At 43.3% G+C, this 26,678-nt stretch overlaps 1 protein-coding gene across 2 annotated transcripts in view; it reads left to right on the plus strand.

The window, feature by feature from the left end:
- LOC126470635 (cuticlin-4) overlaps positions 1–26,678 on the plus strand; it is a 253,555-nt gene that overhangs the window by 66,978 nt on the left and 159,899 nt on the right. Inside the window, exons 1-2 of one of the 2 annotated variants that reach the window (XM_050098615.1) lie at positions 18,939–19,064; positions 19,197–19,231. In XM_050098615.1, coding sequence (XP_049954572.1) covers positions 19,199–19,231 — 33 coding nt within the window. In that variant the 5' untranslated portion in view covers positions 18,939–19,064; positions 19,197–19,198. Of the gene's footprint in view, positions 1–18,938; positions 19,065–19,196; positions 19,232–26,678 lie in introns of those variants that run through there. The other variant, XM_050098614.1, reaches the window with a different exon arrangement.

Raw genomic sequence — 26,678 nt, forward strand, 5'->3', positions numbered from 1 at the left:
CTGCCCAACACTACAATGGCGAATATTCCAACAATGCCAACCAGCCACAGACTGCACACAGCACAACCAGTGATTTTCATACAGAGCGCTAGGTGACGTTACCAACATAAAAACCTAAACAGCCTACTTACACACTGATCCATGTATGCCCACGTGAATGTCCCCCGGAGCAAAATGGAGCCACCGCCAGCCTGTCTCCGTCCCGCAGTACAGGTACCAAGGAGCTGTTCCCCTTGAAGACGGCGGATTCGCGCCCTCCCATCGGCGTGGTGAAGAAAGTATCGGGTTTCATCAGACCATTAAACGCTCTGCCACTGCGCCAATGTCCAGTACCGATGGTCACATGTCCATTTCAGTCGTAGTAGCCGATGTAGTGGTGTTAACATTGGCACATACATGAGATGTCGGCTGCGGAGGCCCATCGTTAGGAGTGTTCGGTGCAATGTGTGTTCAGACACCCTTGTACTCTGACCAGCATTAAATTCTGGTGTTAGTTCCGCCACAGTTCGCCGCCTGTCCCGTTTTACCGGTCTGCCCAGCCTATGACGTCCGATATCTGTAATGTAGGATTGCTGCCCAACCCCACAATGTCTGGATATGGTTTCACCTTGGTTTGCCCACGTATTGAAGACATTCAGCCCAACACTCCTCAAACACCCGACAACTCGTGCAGTTTCCGTAATGATCGTGCTGAGCCTCCGGGCCCTCACAATTAGAGATGGGTCGAACTCGTTCATTCCCGTGAACTACTTCATTCATTTCACTCTTTGCCGTGAAGCGTTCAAATGAAGTAGTTCATTCATGAAGTACGGAAGCCTGGCGAAGTTGCCCAGTTCGCCGCTCAGCCGCGGCTACGCTCACTTCGCCTCGCTCGTACAATAAAGCTTCGTAATACTTCGTAATTTTACCAACAGATGGCCGAACTATGCTGTAACGTGCACGCAACGTTTTGGGTCTTACAGCGTCTGACGTGAGTTAACTTAAAAGGAGCATGGTCGAAGGGGACAAAGGAAAGATAAACAGAGAAGCATGTCACATATAAAGAAGCTATTACGTTTAATCTTGCTCGACATTTTCTCATGAAGCGCCAAAAAAAGTCTTCATCTGCCAAGTGAAACCTTATTTGTTTTATTCATGGACTGAAAACTAGGGCTACCAACGAAATGCAGTCCAATTTTATGTTCCTTTTAAAATTTAATCCAAAATGGAATGAGTATGTTTACCACTGTCACAAAGTCTATATACCTACGTTACGTAATTATTCAGAAGTTTTCCTGTATATTTTATTTTTGTTGAGAATAATAACCCTCTAAATTCAAAACGTAAACTGTCACCTGTAGTCATTAGTACGATTTCAGGTAAAATCCCTCATTATTTTATTCGGCAAGCAGTTTTTGTTTCTGTTCTTGCTTATACAATGGCTAGCAACTCACGATCGCCTAAAAGTAGTGAAATTTGGGGTTTCTTCGCCGGTTTAGGTGATGGGAAAGCAAAGTGCAACTGTTGCTGTAAGTGTATTTCACCGCGCGATTCGTCGACAGGCAGTAGAGGGAGGACTGAAGTGAAGGGAGAATGAGTGACGTAGCGCCGATGTTGTGGGAGAGGGAGAGGGGAAGAGAGTGAGTGAAAGAGACAAAAGTGTGGAATGTGCTATCTGTGAAGAGTTTGAAGTGCCAGTTCATTGAAATTGAGTGGTTAGTTCACACTTCACTGGAGTGAAGCGTTCATTTGAACGACTCATTCACGAGCTCCCCATCACTACTCACAATGTGCCCCCGGTCAACCTCGGATAGGCCGAAGTGGCCGTGCGGTTAAAGGCGCTTCAGTCTGGAACCGCAAGACTGCTACGGTCGCAGGTTCGAATCCTGCCTCGGGCATGGATGTTTGTGATGTCCTTAGGTTAGTTAGGTTTAACTAGTTCTAAGTTCTAGGGGACTAATGACCTCAGCAGTTGAGTCCCATAGTGCTCAGAGCCATTTGAACCAGCCAACCTCGAATAGATCGCGCGCCTTCCCCATTCAACACGTGGACAGCACGCTCACTGATACTACATGCACTGCGCATCTGCTTGACTAGCAGTCATTCCTCTCCAAGTGACGTTGCTATCGCAGGGGCGAGTTTGTATCGATAGTAGGTCACAATGGTGGTCATAATGTTCTGGTTGATCAATATAATTCTGTACACGAAATTATTGCAAGGTTAGCTATCAATGAAAAGCAATATTTCTACGTGACAGCTCGGACATTCCCATGCCAGAACGACTGAGCAGCAGTTAATCAAATAATAGTGATTATCAGCTAACTGCTGCTGACCATTGCACAGTTCCACATTGGTTTAGAGCTTCTTTTCTTATACTGCTTTCGCTACCAGTCGCCAGTGTAATTACTCTCTATACTTCGGCAACCGATTCGAATCCTGGTGGTGAAGGAAATTTTCATGAACAGTATTTCGTCGGCAATGAGAGAAGAGATGCTGATGCTGAGCAAACCTTGTAGTGGCAAACAGTGCATCCAGGCCCTCCCAACCACTTCATGTTAGAAGAAATGTGATTCGGCAGAAGTTAAAATTCTTTTCCACTGTTTTAAAGCCTAATGATAATGTTTCTGTGCCACTTCTGATATCGTCAGGTTAACAATGAAAAATGGGCGAATCAACTGCCGACGAATGCCATTTGCAACAGCACAGAGTGCTGCGAAACAGTTGCCGCTCTCCCAGCATTGTAGTCTGCTGTCAGTTGCGCCACAGATATTCTTTTCTTACAGAGCAGGTTATCCTACGACGTTCACATTCTTTGAGCATGGGCTTCGAGCGCCTTGTAGTCGACTGGCGTTTCCACATGCACTCTCCTACCACCGAGCCTCACTGTTTCCGTGATAAGCGATCTCAGACAGTGTGCCGGCACAATCTACCCTTTACCAAAATCGCTTCAATCAGAAACTTTCCTCAATCTCTGCTCATAAAGTCATTTTGTTTCGGCACTTTTTTAATACTTTTCGTAGTACGTCAAACAAAGTGAATGTCCGTATCTCCACTGTAGAGAGGTGAACACAATACTGCCGTTAATCAGCACGTATTTAGCATATAATTTTGGCTACTATTCAATTTTTTATTATTATTTTAGAACTAGTTTGTCTCAAGACAAGTGAATAGGCGTTTGTGAGGGATGATGAGAGAATGACGAAGAAAAGGGTAGAGGATGGATAATGTATGGAATGAGCACTTCTACTATTTATTTCTGTATATTTCGTAAGGAATGTACGGAAGGACAAAACTTCTAAACAATAGTATGGAAAGGGAAGAGGATGTAGCTGCAGATAAGGCGGCAAATGTGACACTGTGAGAAGAATTAGACAGAGGATTGAAACACCAAAGTCAAAATAAGACATCTGGACTAGACGACATTCCCTCTGAATTATTATGAGAGCGGGCCGAAAAGTATTGCCTCCGAATTTTTTATGTGAAAACTTTGAATCTTTTAAAATAAAACGCTATTTAAATCCAACATCTTTATTACTGATTTCTACACATTTATTTCTCAACGCCGAGCGGTCTAAGGCGCTGCAGTCAGGGACTGTGCGGCTGGTCCCGGCGGAGGTTCGAGTCCTCCCTCGGGCATGGGTGTGTGTGTTTGTCCTTAGGATAATTTAGGTTAAGTAGTGCGTAAGCTTAGGGACTGATGACCTTAGCAGTTAAGTCCCATAAGATTTCACACACATTTGAACATTTTTTTATTTCTCAACGTAGTCACCCAGGCGACGAACACATTTCTCCCAGCGGGAGACCAGTTTGCTGACGCCGTCATTGCAGAATATTTGGCTTTGTTCACCGGGCCACAACCTCACCTCTGCTTGCACCACTTCATCACTATCAAAGTGATGTCCTCGACGTTGTTCTTTAAGTTTCGAAAACAGATGAAAATCAGATGGGGACAAGTCGGGACTGTACGAAGGATGAGCGCTAACAGTGAATCCAAGGCGTCGGACTCTTGCAGATGTCTCAGCGCTCGTGTGTAGTCTGGCATTGTCATGCTGAAGAGAAGGTACTCCAAGTGTGGACGAACTTTTCCAGTTCGTGCTTTCAGTTTTCTGAGCGTCTTGCAGTACCTTCCAGAGTTTTTGGTGGCACCTTTAGGCATGAATTCCAAATGCAGCACATGTTGAATATCCAAAAACGCTGTGAGGATGACTTTGCCTGCTGATGGCATGGTCTTGAATTTTTTTGGCGTCCAGGTTCAAAATAGTAAACCTAGCCTTCATCGTCTGTCATATGTCAGGAGTGAGCATTCGAGGTACCCACAGTGCACACAGTTTTCTGTACCACAGTACTGCAATTATGTCGTGTACACGCTCTCGTGATATGCCACATCTACTTGACACTTGTGTCTGTGTTATCCGATGATTTTGTCCGAGGAGTTCATCGAACCTATTCCCATATGTCTCGTCGGTTGCCATACGCGGTCGTCCACTCCGAGCTCTCCCACAAACGTTGAGGTTAGCACCGCCACTTCCTTCGTTACGAGAACGAACACCCTAACGTCAGACATTACTGATGCCAAAAGAGTCATCACCGTACACAGGTTTCATTCTTCTCCGGATTTCAATTGGAGGGACATTTTCTGCTGTTAGAAACCCGATTACAGGACGCTGTTTCTCAGCCCTCCCCCCCCCCCCCCCCCCGACATACACTCCTGGAAATGGAAAAAAGAACACATTGACACCGGTGTGTCAGACCCACCATACTTGCTCCGGACACTGCGAGAGGGCTGTACAAGCAATGATCACACGCACGGCACAGCTGACACACCAGGAACCGCGGTGTTGGCCGTCGAATGGCGCTAGCTGCGCAGCATTTGTGCACCGCCGCCGTCAGTGTCAGCCAGTTTGCCGTGGCATACGGAGCTCCATCGCAGTCTTTAACACTGGTAGCATGCCGCGACAGCGTGGACGTGAACCGTATGTGCAGTTGACTCACTTTGAGCGAGGGCTTATAGTGGGCATGCGGGAGGCCGAGTGGACGTACCGCCGAATTGCTCAACACGTGGGGCGTGAGGTCTCCACAGTACATCGATGTTGTCGCCAGTGGTCGGCGGAAGGTGCACGTGCCCGTCGACCTGGGACCGGACCGCAGCGACACACGGATGCACGCCAAGACCGTAGGATCCTACGCAGTGCCGTAGGGGACCGCACAGCCACTACCCAGCAAATTAGGGACACTGCTGCTCCTGGGGTATCGGCGAGGACCATTCGCAACCGTCTCCATGAAGCTGGGCTACGGTCCCGCACACCGTTAGGCCGTCTTCCGCTCACGCCCCAACATCGTGCAGCCCGCCTCCAGTGGCGTCGCGACAGGCGTGAATGGAGGGACGAATGGAGACGTGTCGTCTTCAGCGATGAGAGTCGCTTCTGCCTTGGTGCCAATGATGGTCGTATGCGTGTTTGGCGCCGTGCAGGTGAGCGCCACAATCAGGACTGCATACGACCGAGGCACACAGGGCCAACACCCGGCATCATGGTGTTGGGAGCGATCTCCTACACTGGCCGTACACCACTGGTGATCGTCGAGGGGACACTGAATAGTGCACGGTACATCCAAACCGTCATCGAACCCATCGTTCTACCATTCCTAGACCGGCAAGGGAACTTGCTGTTCCAACAGGACAATGCACGTCCGCATGTATCCCGTGCCACCCAACGTGCTCTAGAAGGTGTAAGTTAACTACCCTGGCCAGCAAGATCTCCGGATCTGTCCCCCATTGAGCATGTTTGGAACTGGATGAAGCGTCGTCTCACGCGGTCTGCACGTCCAGCACGAACGCTGGTCCAACTGAGGCGCCAGGTGGAAATGGCATGGCAAGCCGTTCCACAGGACTACATCCAGCATCTCTACGATCGTCTCCATGGGAGAATAGCAGCCTGCATTGCTGCGAAAGGTGGATATACACTGTACTAGTGCCGACATTGTGCATGCTCTGTTGCCTGTGTCTATGTGCCTGTGGTTCTGTCAGTGTGATCATGTGATGTATCTGACCCCAGGAATGTGTCAATAAAGTTTCCCCTTCCTGGGACAATGAATTCACGGTGTTCTTATTTCAATTTCCAGGAGTGTAGTTACGTTAACATACCGCCATGTTGTATCGTTCAATTCGGAGCCCTCTAGCGGCAGAGGGTAGCAACTTGCGTCAGCGAAGCGGGAAATTCTACAGAGTAATATGCATGACCTGAAATACCTCAACCGATATTGAGAACAGAATAAAAACTTCGTACGCATTACTTTTTAGCACGCCCTTGTAAGATCTTTAGGAGAACATATCATCAAAAAAATTTTCCACCTAGCATGCAAAATATGAGACAGATGAAATAACCTGTCCACTTCAAGAATAATATAACAGTCCTAGTCCCAAAGAAGCCAGCCGGCCGGAGTGGCCGTGCGGTTCTAGGCGCTACAGTCTGGAACCGAGCGACCGCTACGGTCGCAGGTTCGAATCCTGCCTCGGGCATGGATGTGTGTGATGTCCTTAGGTTAGTTAGGTTCAATTAGTTCTAAGTTCTGGGCGACTGATGACCTCAGAAGTTAAGTCGCATAGTGCTCAGAGCCATTTGAACCATGTTTTGAACCAAAGAAGCCATGCACTGAGGTAGCAAAATAATAATAATAATACGAATTATTAATTACAGAATATTGGAAAAACTGATGCGTATTGACCGCGGGAAAATTCAGTTTGGTTCTTAGAGAGATGTATGAACACATGAGGCAATACTAGCGCTTTGACTTATCTTGGAAAATAGACTGAAAAAGCAAACCTACATTTATAGGAGCCGTAGGTTCGTGGAAATCTTTAGTCAGTGTTGACTGGAATACATTCCTTAAAAGTCTGAAGGTAGCAGGGTTATCTACAACTTGTACAGAAACCACTTGAGGTACTTGAAAAGAAGTCAGTAGTTGAAATGGGAGTGAGGCATGGTTGTAGACTATCTTCGATGTTTTTCAACCCGTACATAGAGCACGCCATAAAGGAACCAAGGAGAAATTTGGTCTGTCAGAGACAGCAGAGGACTTGAAAAGTTTGTTGAACGGAACAGACATTGTATTGAAAAGAGGTCTTAAGATGAAAATCAATAAAAGTAAAACAAAGATAGTGGATTATTTGAATTAAATCATGTTAGCTGAAGAAATTAGATTAGGAAATGAAATATTGACACTAGTAGGCTAGTTTTCCTATTTGGGAAGCAAAATAACTGACGACAGCAGAGATAAAGAGGATATAAAAAGTAGACCTGCAATTGTAAGGAAAGCTTTTCTGAAGAACAGAAATATTTTTACATCTAATATAAACATAAGTGTTAGAAATCTTTTCTGAAATAATTCGTAGTCTAACACGGAAGCGCGTTGTGGACGATAAAAAGTACAGATAGGAAGAGAATAGAAGATTTCGAAAACTGCTGTTACAGAAGAATACTGAAGATTAATGAGTGTATCGAATAATGAATTGTAGAGAAAAGAAATGTATGATTCGACTTGACTAAATGACGGGTCCGGTTGACAGGGCAATTCATCAGGCATCGATGAATAATTAATTTGCTAACAGAGAGTAGCATGGGGGCTAAAAATTTGAAAAGGAGACCAAGACGTCACTCAAATAAGCCGCTTCAAGTGATATATTTTGCAGTAGTTATTTAGAGATGAGGGCACTTGCACAAATTAGTTTAGTGTGAAGAGCTGCTCTCTCATGAGTGAGTCATGCAGTTTTTCATCAGATTAAGTTAGTCTTCAAAATGAAGACCGCAAAAACATTTCCTGGTCCGTTTTCGTGTTGTAATCACACTGGTTTCACGTACAGTTGCGCGGTACTTACACTGAATGTTTCGAAGTGCTTATGTACAAGTCTTTTGAAGTGATGTTACTTGGGATATACGTATCGATGTTAAACAAAGTGGCTTTCCCCGTAGCTTCTGCATTTATGACATTGGCGTGCCGGTGAATCCATATTTAGAGGCGATTTCTCATTCCCAAGGGCAAGAGCGGATTTATTCTTCCTCAACGACTATTCCCTGCCCTTTCGGACAATTTGAGCTGATGGGCAGAGTAGAATGGCTGCTTCTGAGATGTAATGCTACTTCCAGACCGATGCCTATGATATGGTCGACAAACAAGATTAATAACTACGAAGTTTTTCAGCTAATAGAGAGCGTGCCATAAAATATTGAACAGGCCTACCATTCAGAGACGACGTGACTCATGAGTGAATCATAGAGTTTGGCATCAGATTGAGTTAGAGACGAGATCATAAGGCTCTGTTAATTGTAAAAGTGTAAGACAATCAATAATGAAGTATGCTAATCAAATTAAGAAATGCCCAGCATGTCAGCTCTACACTAAAACGAAAGGAAAGACGAAGAATACGATAGATATGAAAAAAAAACGCAGCAAACAAATCTTCGGATAGTAAACCCAAGAAGAAAATTTTCCTTTGAGGAATATGTGGACTCCGTTAATGTACTGCAGAATTGTCTGATGTGCCACGAAATTAATCAGCTGCTTATTACCAGCTGATATATTAACCGTATGTCATGAATAACGAACCATACTGTGAACGACAACAAAAAATTTTGTTACTACTGGAACGTGGCAGAAACTTTCAATACTATTGTTCAATAAGCACTGTACCTGTACATCATCTGTACAAAATGTCGTTCATCATTGTACCGACAACTGCACAACAGGCAACACTATGCTAATCCCAGCAACCAGATTTTAAGAGCATATTCTAAGTTTATAAACAGTTCTTGCATTTTCTAACTTAATGTTCTTCTAGTTACTTGCAAGCTCTGGCGCTCTTGCACTAAATATTTGTTTTCTTACCGCATCTGAAACTACTCTTCCGTTTTGCAGCAATACGTGCAGCATAGCATAAAATGTCATTATATTTCTACTTTGTTAGTAAGTCCTGTTTTAGAAGCGATACTATGATGCCAACTGTTGATCGTGCTTGTGTCAAATTGTGGGTAGTAGTCTTACGTTCACGTGCGTGTTGTGGTGAATATGTTTGAAGAACCTTCCTATCCCTACCCTCGACCTGCTCTTGCTTTAATTCAATTAATTTGTGTAATGTTTATTTCTTGTCCTCCAATGTTATTAGTAAATGAGATCGGCAGGCTACGTAGAGCAAATATTTGATCACGAAAGCTTCTTTTTAGCCTACAGGTGGACATAATTTCATCGTTAATGGAGATGACGACCTAGTTAATTGCTTGTTGTGCCAGCCGGATAATTTCCTGTTTTCTACAACAGAATGTTTCTATGTAACTTTCACTATTTTCACCTGCCTTTCCTATCAATGTCGCTTTTCATTTAAATCAACAATACCCTCTTACTGATAACTGCGACAGTGTAGCCTGTTTTCTGCAATGTTTTGATATGTGTAAACCCGTTTTTTCCTTTACTAACTTTTCAGAATGTTCTTAGAAGGAAGGTTATTGTTTGACGTCCCATGCAAATCGAAGTCATTAGAGGTGGAGTACAAGCTCGGAATGTTTCAAGAATGGAGAAGGAACTCGGCAGTGCCCTTGCAAAGGAACGATCCTGGCACTTGTCTGGAGCGATCTAGAGAAATCATGGCAAACCTGAACCTGGATGGCCGGACGCAGATTTGAACCGTCATCCTCCCGAATGCGAGTTCAGTGTGAATGACCTTAGAAGCGATAGCCTCATTTTGTTCCCTTACTACTTCGACAGAACACGCACAGTCGAAATACACTCCTGGAAATTGAAATAAGAACACCGTGAATTCATTGTCCCAGGAAGGGGAAACTTTATTGACACATTCCTGGGGTCAGATACATCACATGATCACACTGACAGAACCACAGGCACATAGACACAGGCAACAGAGCATGCACAATGTCGGCACTAGTACAGTGTATATCCACCTTTCGCAGCAACGCAGGCTGCTATTCTCCCATGGAGACGATCGTAGAGATGCTGGATGTAGTCCTGTGGAACGGCTTGCCATGCCATTTCCACCTGGCGCCTCAGTTGGACCAGCGTTCGTGCTGGACGTGCAGACCGCGTGAGACGACGCTTCATCCAGTCCCAAACATGCTCAATGGGGGACAGATCCGGAGATCTTGCTGGCCAGGGTAGTTGACTTACACCTTCTAGAGCACGTTGGGTGGCACGGGATACGTGCGGACGTGCATTGTCCTGTTGGAACAGCAAGTTCCCTTGCCGGTCTAGGAATGGTAGAACGGTGGGTTCGATGACGGTTTGGATGTACCGTGCACTATTCAGTGTCCCCTCGACGATCACCAGTGGTGTACGGCCAGTGTAGGAGATCGCTCCCCACACCATGATGCCGGGTGTTGGCCCTGTGTGCCTCGGTCGTATGCAGTCCTGATTGTGGCGCTCACCTGCACGGCGCCAAACACGCATACGACCATCATTGGCACCAAGGCAGAAGCGACTCTCATCGCTGAAGACGACACGTCTCCATTCGTCCCTCCATTCACGCCTCTCGCGACACCACTGGAGGCGGGCTGCACGATGTTGGGGCGTGAGCGGAAGACGGCCTAACGGTGTGCGGGATCGTAGCCCAGCTTCATGGAGACGGTTGCGAATGGTCCTCGCCGATACCCCAGGAGCAACAGTGTCCCTAATTTGCTGGGAAGTGGTGGTGCGGTCCCCTACGGCACTGCGTAGGATCCTACGGTCTTGGCGTGCATCCGTGCGTCGCTGCGGTCTGGTCCCAGGTCGACGGGCACGTGCACCTTCCGCCGACCACTGGCGACAACATCGATGTACTGTGGAGACCTCACGCCCCACGTGTTGAGCAATTCGGCGGTACGTCCACCCGGCCTCCCGCATGCCCACTATATGCCCTCGCTCAAAGTCCGTCAACTGCACATACGGTTCACGTCCACGCTGTCGCGGCATGCTACCAGTGTTAAAGACTGCGATGGAGCTCCGTATGCCACGGCAAACTGGCTGACACTGACGGCGGCGGTGCACAAATGCTGCGCAGCTAGCGCCATTCGCCGGCCAACACCGCGGTTCCTGGTGTGTCCGCTGTGCCGTGCGTGTGATCATTGCTTGTACAGCCCTCTCGCAGTGTCCGGAGCAAGTATGGTGGGTCTGACACACCGGTGTCAATGTGTTCTTTTTTCCATTTCCAGGAGTGTATTTTGGACCCTGTAGCTACATTGTCGACAGTGTCAGTACAGAGACAGGGATTAGTGGTCATGATGCCATCATAGCGACGATTGTTACTAAAACTAATAAATCCGTCAAGAAAGTTAGGAGAGTGTTTATGCTGGCAAGAGCAGACAGCAGTTGTTAGCGTACTGCTTAGACAATGAGTGGACATCATGTAGTTCCAATATAATGGGAGTAAAAGATTTATGGGCAAAGTTTAAACTGACTGTAATTCTCGAAGTGAAGAAATGTGAACCGACTATGTGGATGAAGGACGGAAAAAACCCATAATGATAAAATTCTCAAAATGCTGAGGAAACAGGGATTGCTGCACTCTCGCCTCCAAAAACAGCCCAGACATGTCGGGAGGCAAAAGTTAGAAGAAATTTGTGAGTCTATAGAAAGATCGAAGCGCAATAGCATTCAACTTCCACCGTGATACGTTAGCGAAAGATCGTACAGAGAACACGAGACGATACCGGTGCTAGTAAAATCTCTAAGCGGATGAAAGGCTTCTTTGTCACCCCTCAAACAGTCTGTTAAACACTATCACCACATCTTTACGGCTCAGTGTCGAAATACTCGTAAGCGGACACCGCCAGCATGCGAGACGGATGCTGAGGAAGAAGAAGAAGAAGAAGAAGAAGAAGGAAAAAAAATGATTCACGCAGAAGGAGCGTACAGAAATATCATCGTTTGATTATCGCACAGACTCCTGTAAAGAGGACATACAAAATAGGCAACAACCGAAAGAGCTGAAAACAAATATGCCACCAGTTGCGGCTGGAATTCCATTTCTGTATTACAGAGAGCACTCTTTGGCATTGGCCACTTACTCGCATATATCGCTAATTTCTCGCACAGAGCAAAGCACAAGTGACTTGAAAAAAGTGCAGGTGATACCCGTATAGAGGATGACTAAAAAACTGTCCCTCGAAATACCAGACCGATATCCCTAACGTCCGTTTGCTGCGGAGTTCTCGAGCATGTTCTGAGTTCGAATATAATAAATTTCCTTCAGATAGAAAACCTTCTGTCCACATATCAGCACGGATTTAGAAAGCATCGATCGTGTGAAACTCATGTTGCCCTATTTTCGCATGCTACCTAGCGAACCATGTGGGAAGATCAACAGTCAGATTTCATATTCCTAGATTTCCGGTAAACGTTTGGCTCTGTGCCCCAATGCAGACTGTTACCGAAGGCCCGACCATGCGAAATAGGTCCTGGACACGAGAGTGGTTCGAGGACTTCCTGAGTAATAGAACCCACTATGTTGTCCTGCACACTGAGTGTTCACCAGAGACAAGGATATCGTCAAGAGTGTCAGGGAAGTGTCATAGCACCGCTCTTGTTCTTCATATACATACACGATCTGGCGAATAGTGTGAGTAGCATTTGCGACTGTTTATTGATGACGCTGCAGTCACAGGGAAAGTGTCGTGGTGATTGACTGTAGGAGGGTAATGGATGATTTAGACAGAGTCCCTATTTTGAGTGATGAATGGCATCTTGTTCTAATTGTAGAAAAATGTAAATTAAGAGAGACGAGTAGGAAATGAAATCCTGTAAAGTTCGAACACCTTATTAGCAGTGTGCTGCATGACACAGTCACATCGATTAAATACGAGTACGTAGACGTAACGTTGCAAAGCGAAATGAAAGCTAACGAGCACGTAATAATGGTTGTTGGATAGAATAAATGATAGAATTCTGTTTATTGGGAGAATTTTAGGAGAGCGTAGCTCATCTATAAGGGAGACTACGTGTAGAGCACTAGTGCAATCAAGTCTTGAGTACTGCTAGAGTGTTTGGGATCTCCACCAGGTCAGATTAAAGGAAGACATCGAAGGGATTTAGAGCCGTCCTGCTAAATACACATTGTCCGTGAGAATTGCGGAAATACTTCGTGAACTAAAATGGAAATCTCTGGAGGGAAGACGGCGTTCTTTTCGCGAAATACTATTGAGAAAATTTAGATAAACTGCATTTGTGACTGACTGCAGGACGATTCTACTACTGACAACGTATATTTCGTGTAATGACAACAAAGGCAAGATAAGAGAATTTAGGGCTCGAACAGAGGCATATAGACAGTCGTTTCCCCTCGCTCCATTTGCGAGTGGAACAGGAAGGGGAATGACTAGTAGTGATACAAGCTACCCTCCGCCATGCACCGTATGGTGGCTTGCGCAGTATATATGTAGATGTAGATGTAGCGCTAATGTTACTCAGGAACCTTTTGCGTGATTTATTAAAAATGTGCCTTTCTTTGGACGGTGCTTTGATGCTGAGCACACCTCACGCTTTCTTTTGTACATTTGAATATCATTTTAGTTTTATTTTTGTATTCAGAACTTCACAGAAACATATTTTTTTGCTATAAAGCATATGGTGCAGATTATATGTGCATAAGGTTGACTGTTTTGTTAATATTTTAGTGACTACTTCAGTTTGCGTTAGCCCTGCAACATTCGTTGTTGGAACTCTGCGCTGTTGGATACAGCACCTAGACAGGAAAATGTTAGGATAACATCATTTCTTGTTGATGTCCATAGGCCCGTATGCGGTGTTTCTCGTTTCGAACATAAAGAGAACGTGATTCCTCGTGGACCAGTGTGTGATTTCGGCTTCGCTGTACAGTAACTAATTTCGGAGTAGCGTCTGATGCTGCCCATACCTCAGAATGCTAAATTGAATGTAATGTATTAATAAAAATTTCCAAAATTGTACATCCACGAGAGTTTTATACCTGGTGACACCACTTGGTGAACTGGCTGCATGCACAGAATGGTTCATACTTCGTAGTACGATATGTTTCTTCAGGATATGTTCCTTCAAAAACAGCGAGAATAATCAACAAGCATACTCTTGATGTGATCTTTCACCTAATAGTCAAGACTCAAACCCTTCTGTGATCTGTGGAAGATGATCTGTTTTCACGTAAGGTGGGTATCTATGAAATTCCTTGTCAGTGTATAAAAGTGACATTGAACAATCACTACACATTATCCAAAAACAGTGCGTCGAACATCAGCGACACACTCACTTTCTGCAACCCAACAAATCTTCAGCAGATAAATATAGTATTGTCGCTGGCCATTGCATGGAACAGAGGAAAATCGAGATCCTAGCCACAGCCTCGTCTGATTGTGATTAAGTGTTCATGGAATCTGTGAAAGTACAATTAACAGATAACCTGCTCAACCGAGGCGAGGGTTTCCAGCTCGACAAATCACGGGAACCGCTTATTTCACATCTTCTCTTTCAGAGGAATTATTATTCTGAGTGTTCGCCGTCTTCTTGTTATTCAAACAAATGCCATCGATTGTAATTATTAACCACATAATTCTTAAATAGTGTAGATTTTCTGTCTCGGCGCTTGCTATGTTTTATCCTTAGATGCATAAAGTTTTGCCTATCTGCTGCTCTTGTGCCGTCTTATCCCTGACATAACATTGTGTCAAATGGTTTTAATTCCGTCACCGAATCGCCTTGTAGATGGCTTTATGGTCAACAGCCAAAATATCGGAAGAAGAAACATTACTGTCCCGGATCCACGCCCTACAGATTGATAAATAAAATACCTTGTTTCCTAAAGGACCTAGCATTTTTATCAACTCTGATCATGGAGTGGACACGGCAGTCTGTCTTGCATGAAGTCTTATTAGTGAACTGCAATGAAGCAGTACTGCCTTCTAACTACGTAATATTACGTGCAAGCATTCAATTAATGCATATTTTCCTTATACATATTGCCTTTTATTATCAAGTAATTAGTAATTAGTAAAGGAGGCAGATATGGCCGAAAATATACAGTTGAGAGAAAAAATACCTAAACAGATCGAGAAGCTAAGATCTTTGCAGAATTACAATCACAAGAACTATTCGCAAAAATACACAGAAGCTCTTCGCAGTTGCCTTTTGATACCCTCTTTAGAAATCCCGCTGTTAGAAAAAATGGCTCTGAGCACTATGGGACTCAACTGCTGAGGTCATTAGTCCCCTAGAACTTAGAACTAGTTAAACCTAACTAACCTAAGGACATCACAAACATCCATGCCCGAGGCAGGATTCGAACCTGCGACCGTAGCGGTCTTGCGGTTCCAGACTGCAGCGCCTTTAACCGCACGGCCACTTCGGCCGGCCCCGCTGTTAGATAATTTTGTGTTTCATATCTAATCACAAATGGTTAATATTTTGGGTACTGTGCGAATGAGGATCTCACAAAATGTCAGTATTGTAATCCTGGTCTTTCAGCAAGTACAAATACCCATAAACACATAAAAAAACAAAAAACAGACGGGGAAAACAACGTTGCTGAATGATGTAACTTACTGATGAACAGTCTGAAAATTCGTTGCAGAAGTGTGTCTATAATCCTTCAGATGGTGCTCTCGTTTATGGTTCTTGAGAGAGATGACGCGATAGCAACATAGAAGATATGTTTTTTAGTTCGTGTCAGAAATACCGTGTCAGTGCCCTGGTTATATTTTAACACTTTTACATCAGTCCAATGCACATCATTAGATAGCCTACTAGATTGTGACACATTGGAAAAGCAAAAAAAACGGTTGAAAATGGTAAACCACATGATGGAATCAACAAAGTTTCTGTGTACTGGAAGGAAAGACATTTCTACAAAACTGAGTTCTCCGTTTGATATTTACAACAACGATAAGTAAGGAAGATTTCTACACCTCTGTCCGCTGCCTAACTCAGTTTTCTGACGTCTGTTCTGAACAGTTCCGAGATCGTCTGTTGCATCAGTGTCTGATGAACTGCTTTGTTTTCAATCAAGAATACATCTACTTACCTCCCTGCGCAATTGTATACGATGTTACGGCCATATATCTTGTTTCACGTATTAGGCATATTTTTGATAGTTATTATTATTTTCTGTCGTAGTTAGTGAGTAAATGGCTGCTCTCTCTTACAAATTACGAAAGAATATTTTAACATACAGTACATCTGATCTGACTGTGTAGACGTAATTTAAAGCTATGCAAACCGCAGGTCACTTTTCTGAAGAGCAGTTACTTTAATCGAAGTGAGAATATTCAGCGTCTGTTCGTACGGAGTCATCTGCGATCGCATTTCTGAACATGAACTGCTGGGCGCTGGGACACGTTTCTTGCCTCTCAAAAAGCCAGTGAGTGTACTTGGCCTAAATACGCATTGTACTTTACTGCATTGAGTCACGTTGTTACGCAAATACTAGCTCCGGCTGCCACACGGCGTGCGGCGCGGCAACAGCTGCGGATCCGTAACGGGTTTCTCTGCAGGTGTTTTTTTTTTATACCAACCTTCAGAAGGTGAGAGTACAAGAAAAACGTAAATTAATGGCATAGAGGAAACAAAACAGGATAATTATAATTAGAGCGATTAATGGATTTGCAAATACCTCTGTTACAACAATAGTTTGAGGTTTATGTCTTTTCGTTCATTTGCTTATTTTTATTTTTAGAGTTCTTTTCATCAAACCATCGAAGAGAGACATTTGTCAGTGAGACTATTAATATGGCGCATTTATATTCGAATTCTTTTTGAGCTCTCACTTTCTCGGTATGACTAGCAACGAAAGAGCTCTCCACAGATAAAAGTTGCCAATTAAATTCACTTCAACTTGTCGCCATTGTTTTGCAGAGCGGTGTAAAAGATTAGTTTGTGTTGCTCGGTTTGTTTTATTACTTCCTGTATGGTCATTTCGTAATACTCTTACAGGAAGAGCATTACAAACGTACTCATGGATTGCTAGGCACATATACGCTTGATTTTATTTAACATTTTGGCGCAAGGGCAGAAATAATATTAGCAAAGACAGTCCCTTCATTTTTACTACTTTTTCTGTTCGCAACAAAATGCATTTCCATAACTTGGTCTGACAAAATCCAATCACTCCCCCATTTCCCTCTTTAATTTATTGATATAACTTTGTATGTGTGTGTATTTATAAAAGTTTTAGTACTGTACGTCGCTCCTTATAGCTCTCAAATATTGATGAAAAGTCAGTTTTAATTGTTTGCATCAAAGGTGCTAGTTATTTACTACCGACCTAGTTTCGAGCTTCGCCTATTTTCAAAAGCTACGTATTTTCTGCTTGGGATACGATTGGTGTGAGCAGTTCTATTTAAGTCATTAAATTTTAAGCTGTAGCTCAGATCTTCATTATGCAGCACGATCTGATCCACGTGCCAATGATATTTCAAGCATAACGGACAATTAGTTCTCGTTGGAGTTCACTGTGTGTCACGCTGACTTATTTTCGTAGGTGTTATCGAGAAGTCCAACGAGAACAAATTCTCCTTTATATATGAAACATTGTTGTCATGTGGATCAGATTCTGCCGCATAATCAAGCTCTGAGGAACAGATGAAGTGTGATGACATAAATAGAACTATTCACACCAATTATATCTTAAATACAAAAGAAATGCTTATGAAAATGAGCAAAGCCCGAAACTAGTCATCCAGTAAATAGTGACGTAGTAGCTTTGGTGCAAACAGTTAAAAATTTCTTTTCTTCACTATGTGTATTTGTGTTTGTGTGTGTTTCCTGCTGCTGGTGAGGACTGCTCAAAATAAAAAATGGTTCAAATAGCTCTGAGCACTATGGGACTTAACTTCTGAGGTCATCAATCCCCTAGAACTTAGAACTACTTAAACCTAACTAACCTAAGGACATCACACACATCCACGCCCGAGGCAGGATTCGAACCTGCGACCGTAGCAGTCGCGCGGTTCCAGACTGTAGCGTCTAGAACCGCTCGGCCACTCCGGCCGGCGGAGGACTGCTCATTCAAGAAGATTTTACAGCAATTTAAGTCTTTTCATAATCTAAACAGTCTAGCTAAAATACTAATAGCGTATCGCAAAACTTAAAAGCATGGTCACAAGAATTAATGGGACATTTTAACACAAAATACTGTACTGTCTTTAGGATGTACGTTTACTGCTATTCTCTGCACCTACTGTCAAACAGATTTCTTCTGACCTCTTTCTTTTCATTTGCAGAGTTAAGGTGTACAATGTACTAATCGCAACATGTCATGTGCATTATTTCTCGAATTTGTGTATATCACCAGTAATGAAACTTACTTCGAAGTAAGTAATGGTAATTGTACATCTAAGGAAGCTGGATCACATAGGTTCTGTGTAGAAAACAAAAGGTACTATTTAAAGACATAGCATAGCATTACGTTTGCGATAATCGCCGATTGTGGACGGCTCGGTGGAGCATATTTGCTTTCTACATAGGTATAGGAGGGAGGGCGAAATACAAAGAAACATCGTTTGCTTTGGCGGTTTCCTCACATGCAGCCCCAGAGGGTAAATGGGGGATATAAATTACTGTGTCCTGTTCATTCCATACGACAGTTCAATATGAAACCCTGTTATTTATTCATTAGAGTTAAAACTGGAGATGTGGGATTTTATATTACTTTTATATTTTACATTAATATAATATTGATAGAGGGACTGACAACGTTCCACCTTGAGTGGAGAACCATTCAACTTTTGCTGGGATTCAGACAGGGAAACGACTCCACTGCCGTATCAGAGTTGTTGGTCTGGGAATCGAACCCAGTCTCTGCTCATCAGCTACGGGCTACCAACACTGCTAGGCCGTGAAGTGCGGACACACGATAGGGGAGGCGAGCCCTGCAGGTCCCGTGTTGTGGTGCGGCTGAGAGCGAATGGAGTGGGCGCTTGCTCCCTCCACCCAACAGCTTTCCCTCTCCATTTCAAAGATGGCGAGCGAGTGGAACACTGGTGCGGCCGCAGCTCGCCTCTCATAGTTGCGCTATGTGTGGCTGAAGCTCGAATTACCGTGTTTTGACTGTCGGCTCCGCTTATTTCACATTAATGGTCACCTAAGTGAGTCTCGCACCTCTAGTGAAATCGTGTGTTAACGCTGAAAGTGAATGAGATGTTAACGGCTACTCACGCACAGCTGCTAGCTGCTTTGGAAGCTGACCCAAATCTCAACTTATCACTTTCTCTTTCCAGGTATGGCGATCAGAAGGGCTGTGATATTTATACTGGTAAGTACAAAACTTATTTTAGTACGTTTCACTGACAACTTTCATTATAAGGGGAAATCTGCCCAGTAACAAGAGCCTTGACAGTAGCTTGTTGGTGCTGTAAGCGTGTGTTCCATGATGTCCATTATTATGTATTGTTGTATTTAATATTAATGAACTGGAAACAAGATTCAGAATGTGCAAGTAACTGATTTTACAGTTGAAAAGTATTTCAGAGCTACGAACGACACGTGAAAGCTATTTTTATATCCAGCACAGCTGACATTCACTCAAGCAGTGACGTAATCTTCAACATCTTTTAACCTTATACAGTTGTCATTGCCTCTCCCTCCTGAAATATGAATTTTGTTGCTTCCTGTACATTCGCCAACATCATTATGAAATTTCGTAGATGAACCTCCCAACCCGATTAATGTGAAACATTTAACTAGATACACCACAATCCTTTTAACGCTTCGCATCTGTCGTGACACACTTAGGCCTAGGTATGTGTGCTTCTGAACAGCAGCTATTTAAAAATCTCTTGAATGGGTACGATGTTCGTTGACGTAATTTAACCGGTTGTAATTTTTTTTTTCTCAAATGACACACAATCTCCGATTGATCCCAAGGCATTTATTAGCGGGAACTGCAGATTAGATTAAGGTTGTCGCTGACATTTTTTCATACTTGTGAAGGTAAATTGACTCTAAAAAATAAGAAATGACATATTTTAAAATTTACTGTCATTTGCACGGTTCCAAATTCTGACTGTTTCGAAAAGCTTCACCGAGGAAATTATTGGGTATAAAGCATTTTTCCGCCGTTTTCGTGCAAGAAGGGTTCATACTGTCGCCTCTTACAGTAAGCCCATTTTCCTCCTGAAATACCCGGTAACTTGATGTGTATATAAATATCATTATTCATTTTGTTGTTGAAGCACTTGATATTTAGTCTTCAGCGCTTTTCTTACATGCGTGCATTAAGACTGCAGATCGTATTTACAACAAAGCCGCGTTTTCTTAGTATTTTTTACTGTATGATGATTTTGATGATTTCTTGGTTCACAAACACGATATAACCTTCATTCAGTATCATCACGGAACCTCCTATACGTCAATCAACTCAGTACTTTTATTGGTAATATCAGAAAGAATCTGAATATTGCATTTTACGCATTTCAAAAACGTAATATTGAGTACACATTTCACAAGTTTTAAATTACGAAACCTGTCTACAGCGACATGTGCTGTTGTCATAAACCTTCGACCTGGAAGTGAAATAATAGTTAATGATCTGTTGTGTGACTCAGCAGGCTTATACCAAATTGTACTCTCAATTATGCAGAAGATCCTGGTGTTTGACGGTAATTCTAGTATTTCACACCATTATGAAGAACCATAATATAAGGATGGAAGGATGTTAGTATGCGTAGTTGATGGACCACATTTTTTTGGCATAACGTTTGTAGAGAAAAAATACGCCTGCGCCAACAGGTGGGTAGCGGCTGGATCCATTACAGACGAAACAAGATTTTAATATTCTCCTACTCAGTTTCAATGCGATGAAGAAGCATGTACACCTAAACTTCAATTATCAGGCCCTTGGTGTTGCAACATACTGTTCAATGTCTTTCCACTTGAAAATTCACGGATGGAGTGTGGGAAGCACGTCTGTGTAGACGCCCCCCTGAAGTCGTCCTCGCGACGTTTACGTGGGCCATGTTTAGTAACACGAAAGACGTTAATTGATCGTTGGCTGAAACCCTACTACCGCGCAGCTTCGTAAGCAAATTTTCACTACGAAAACGGTGTCTTTTTTTTTCTACTGATGCAGGTTGTTCTGTAAAACTATTGTATGGGATGAAAGCAATGGTAACAACCAATTGTACGTTCATTCTATACACATGTATGACTTCCCCTGTTAATGCAACACGACACAGACTATGCGCATTCGCAACAGGTAGCAAAATCATGTTGCAGGCTGATTTTCAGAGATAAGCATCCCAGAACGGTACCACAGAACTGCTGTCTACCACTGCCATTAAACCAGAGTGACAGTATCATTTCACATTCTACACAGATTGTTATTCACATGTACTTGCATTATAAGACTGAACCAGTTATAATTATTATTTATTATTAGTGAGAAGTGTCAGCTTTTTGAAATACTGCTTTATTGGACCTTGTAAGTGTGTCTTTTTACAAACTTGACCTCGCATAGACTCTTTGATGTATTATATTCCTTACGAGAAGAAAAACTTCTTAACCAAGATCGCAATAAAATACTGTGTTGTGGATAACCGGTTTCGGTAAACTATGTTACATCAGGTCTTCGTACAGGTTATTACAAAAATCTTGTGCCAGATGAACACAAAATCTTTCTATTAAATCTCCAAATGCACAACATATGACATGATTGATATGTTGGCACGTCATACGCTGTAAAGGAATAGGACAAGTGCAGAGATTTTGTTTCCTTGTTAGGACGAAAGCAGTATTCACAGGTAAAAACTAGCTATTGCCCCGAACTGATTTTGGGTGAGTTATAGGATCCGAACATACTTGAATTGACTTCATGTCTACCTGTACAACACGACCACGATCTAGCGTTGGGTGAGGGAGAGGGGGGCGTAGCAGTTTATTGCTCCCCCCGCCCCCCCCCCCCCTGCCCCAAAATAGAACTCGTTGTCACCTCCGCTTCTAAGATGTTACAGATACATAGGATTTTAATAGCACTCAAATATAATTCGAAATTTAATGAGCTCACTACATCGTTTTAGCCTAGCATTAAAGACTGTGCAAGTAAGAGACTTAAGCATTCGTCCGAAAATTTTAGAAGTGCATGTGTCATGCAATTCGTTTAACTATAAACAGCAAACACTCTCTTTGCCAACCTTTTCTACATCTACATCTGCATGGATCCTGTGCAAATCACACTTAAGTGACTGGCAGAGTGTTCATCGAACCATCTTCACAATATTTCTCTATTATTGCAGTCTCAAATAGCGCGCGGAAAAAAGGAACACCTCCATCTTTCCGTGCGAGCTCTGATTTCCCTTATTTTATTCTGATGATCGTTCTCCCTATGTAGGCCGGCGTCAACAAAATATTTTCGCATTCGGAGGAGACAGTTGGTGATTGAAATTTCATAAGAAGATTCCGCCGCAACGAAAAATGCCTTTGTTTTAATTATGTCCACCCCAACTCCTGTATCACTCCTGTGACACTCTCTCCCCTATATCTCGATAATGCTCTTCTTTGAACTTTCTCGATGTTCTCCGTTAATGCTATCTGGTAAGGATCCTAGACCGCGCAGCAGTACTAGAAAAGAGGACGGACAAGCGTGGTGTAGACAGTCTCTTTAGTAGATCTGTTACATTTTCTGAGTATTCTGCCAGTAAAACGCAGTCTTTGGTTTGCCTTCCACACAACATTTTCTATGTGCTCTTTCCAATTTAAGTTATTCGAAATTTTAATTCCTACATATTTAGTTTTAATTTATACGATCTAAAATCGAAGCGTGCGCTCGCCATTATCAGAGTTTCGCTTATCTCTCTTATTGTGAACAAATGTTTGCACACTACGGCTATACGATCGTGTACATGGGGGATCGCTGCTTGTTTCCGCCTTCGTTCGAAAAAGTCAGTCTTCCTGTTACATATTTGTAGTGTAAAGCCTCGTTCAGCTTCCTATTGTTCGCTGGTTCGACCCGTAGTTTCACGAACCATGTCAGGTTTGTTGTAGTCACTAGATACAGTCTGCCTGTGAACGGCTGCCGGCATTGAGGCTGCAAGCCCATCTACGAGGACAAGCCCTAAGGCGAGCATCTGACAGGTGTCCTTATCTCCTAGAATGGCTTGTGTTTAGGGAGAACCATGAACCCCGGCCGTGCAGCATACCAAGTGGACACGGAGAAGCACGTTATGCCGAGCCGTTGCGCCCCCGAGCGCTGGCACGTGTGCAGCAGGGGCTGGCCGGCCGTGTCCGCGCTGTTGCCGGTGATGTCAGCCGTAGAAGGTCGGTCACGTGACTGCCCACGGAAGGCCGACGAGCTCCGCGACCCGGCGCGCCGGACACGGATTTCGGCCATTCTCGGATTGCGAGACACTCGCCTCTGCTTACCCGAGGCCGTATCATATTTGTATGCGCTATTTCTCTATAGCGCAAAAGAGCAACGAATTATGCGAATTATTGCTCAGTTATGCAGGAAAATTAAAGAGATCTTTGGAGAAAAGAGAACCACTTACATGAATATCAAGAGCTCAGATGGAAACCCAGTTCTAAGCAAAGAAGGGAAATCAGTAAGATGGAAGGAGTATATAGAGGGTATATACAGGGGCGATGTTCTTGAGGACAATATTATGGAAATGGAAGTGGATGTAGATGAAGATGAAAAAGGAGATATGATACTGCGTGCAGAGTTTGACACAGCACTGAAAGACCTAAGTCGAAACAAGGCCCTGGGAGTAGACAACATTCCATTAGAGCTACTGATAGCCTTGGCAGAGCCAGGCCTAACAAAACCCTACCATTTAGTGAGCAAGATGTATGAGAGAGGCGAAATACCCTCAGACTTCAAGAAGAATATAATAATTCCAATCCCAAAGAAAGCAGGTGTTGACATGTGAAAATTACCGAACTATCAGTTTAATAAGCCACGGCTGCAAAATACTAACACGAATTCTTTACAGACGAATGGAAAAACTGGTAGAAGCCGACCTCGGGGACGATCAGTTTGGATTCCGTAGAAATGTTGGAACACATGAGGCAATACTGACCCTACGACTTATCTTAGAAAATAGATTAAGGAAAGGCAAACCTACGTTTCTAGCATATGTAGACTGGAATACTGTCTTTCAAATTCTGAAGGTGGCAGGGGTAAAATACAGGGAGCGAAAGGCTATTTACAATTTGTACAGAAACCAGATGGCAGTTATTAGAGTCGAGGGTATGAAAGGGAAGCAGTGGTTGGGAAGGGAGTGAGACAGGGTTGTAGCCTATCCCCGATGTTATTCAGCCTGTATATTGAGCAAGCAGTAAAGGAAACAAAAGAAAAATTCGGAGTAGGAATTAAAATCCATGGAGAAGAAATAAAAAGTTTGAGGTTCGCCGATGACATTGTAATTCTGTCATGGACAGCAAATGACCTGGAAGAGCAGCTGAACGGAATGGACAGTGTCTTGAAAGGAGCATATAAGATGAACATCAACAAAAGCAAAACGAGGATAATGGAATGTAGTCGCATTAAATCGGATTATACTGCGGGAATTAGATTAGGAAATGAGACGCTTAAAGTAGTAGATGAGTTCTGCTATTTGGGGAGCAAAATAACTGATGATGGTCGAAGTAGAGAGGATGTAAAATGTAGACTGGCAATGGCAATTAAAGCATTTCTGAAGAAGAGAAATTTGTTAACATCGACTATAGATTTAAGTGTCAGGAAGTCGTTTTTGAAAGTATTTGTATGGAGTGTAGCCATGTGTGGAAGTGAAACGTGGACGATAAATAGTTTAGACAAGAAGAGAATAGAAGCTTTCGAAATTTGGTGCTACACAAGAATGCTGAAGATTAGATGGGTAGATAACATAACTAATAATGAGGTATTGAATAGAATTGGAGAGAAGAGAAATTTGTGGCACAACTTGATTAGAAGAAGGGATCGGTTGTTAGGGCATATTCTGAGGCATCAAGGGATCACCAATTTAGTACTGGAGGGCAGCGTGGAGGGTAAAAATCGTAGAGGGAGACCAAGAGATGAATAGACTAAACAGATTCAGAAGGGCGTAGGTTGCATTAGGTACTGGGAGATGAAGAAGCTTGCACAGGATAGAGTAGCATGGAGAGCTGCATCGAACCAGTCCGTGGAGTGAAGACCACAACAACAACAACAACAACAACAACATGCAGGATAAGTATCACATATTTCTACAGGAGGTAGTATTGGCCAAAACCAGAAGAAAATTTCCTATATTGATATGTCCCGAAACCAATATCTGTTAAGATATGGACCAGTGACCGATCTGACCTCTCATTCCCATCTGTCTGTAGACACTATAGCTCATGCTGCATGTGGCTGCCACAGATACTGACACGTCCTTTAGCCATTTTTCGCAGTGAATCAAGCACTCTTTTAAATACACTTGGCTCCATTTGGGTTGCATCACATGCGTCGATCACACGCTGCCTTGACGCCTGAATATTGTCGACGTTTTGGGCATACATCAATGTCTTGAAATGTATCCATAGCCAGAAACCCAACGGATTCAGGTACGATGAACGTCGAAGCTGTGCTACCAGACCTCCTCGACCAACCCACTGCCCATGAAACGTCGTGGTGAGGTATAGTCGTATAATCTGTAGAAAATTGGACGGTGCCCCGTCGCACATGAGCTAGAATTGTTGTCTTACTACAAGGTTAACGTTTACCAATAGAGCTGCTAATTCGTCGCGCAGAAATCGGTGATACACAGCATCTGTTACTCCGCCCGCGAAAAGCATAGGTCCCGAGTTCGAGACTCGGTCCGGTCCACAGTTCTAATCTGCCAGGAAGTTTTATTTCATAAACGTTATGGCCCAGTGATTCTGTCACTGACAATTCCTGCCCATACGTTGCATCTGCCCACACGTGCGTGTTGTGATAATTTACTATTTCCTCTCTTGTGAATCATGCCTCATTTGTAAATAAAATGTGAACAGCGGATCTTCTGCAGCCCATATCTCAACAGGTATTGGTTTCCGAATGTATAATTACTCTGAGCCAGCTCTTCGTGGAAAGAGAACTCGCGAAATTGACTTCCTATACGAAGGCTCGTCAGAATAATACGCGATATCACATTTCCCGTATGGAAAAAACTGTTGACGTTAATTTTCTTAACACAGTTTCCATATCGTTTCTTAATATGGATACAACTTTTAAGCTCGGTGGTGTGTGGCTTGGTGGTTCAGCAACAAAGAGATTACATTAGTAGTGAACATATTCAGCACATCAAATGGTATAAGTATTTTGGGGTAATACTAAGAAGTGAGATGGTATCACACGATCTCATAAAATCGGTTCCATATTAGAGAAGACAGAATTGTTGGAAAGATTCTGACGAAAGGCAAGGCATTTGTAAAGGAATTCGCGTACAAGGCGTAGGTGTGACCCATGCTGGTGTATTGTTCCAGTGTCTGGAGTCGTTATCAAGTAGGTGTGACAACAGACGTTAACTTCACAGAAGAGCATCGTCTAAGGTCTGTTTAGCCCATACGAAAGTTTAAAATAAATGCTCGGATTTGAAAGAAAGAGGACGTAGTTCTCGTGAAACCATACTGCGTAAACTAAGAAAAAATCTTTATTCGAAGAAGACTGTGCGAATATTAACCTGTTATCATGGCATATCTCGCGTAGAGATAATGAGAATAAGAAAAGGGAGATTAGGGCAAGTACAGAGGCAACTGAAATGTACAGAGAAAGTGAAACACGA

The sequence above is a fragment of the Schistocerca serialis genome, chromosome 3 (genome assembly GCF_023864345.2).
Source record: "Schistocerca serialis cubense isolate TAMUIC-IGC-003099 chromosome 3, iqSchSeri2.2, whole genome shotgun sequence".
NCBI lineage: Eukaryota > Metazoa > Arthropoda > Insecta > Orthoptera > Acrididae > Schistocerca > Schistocerca serialis.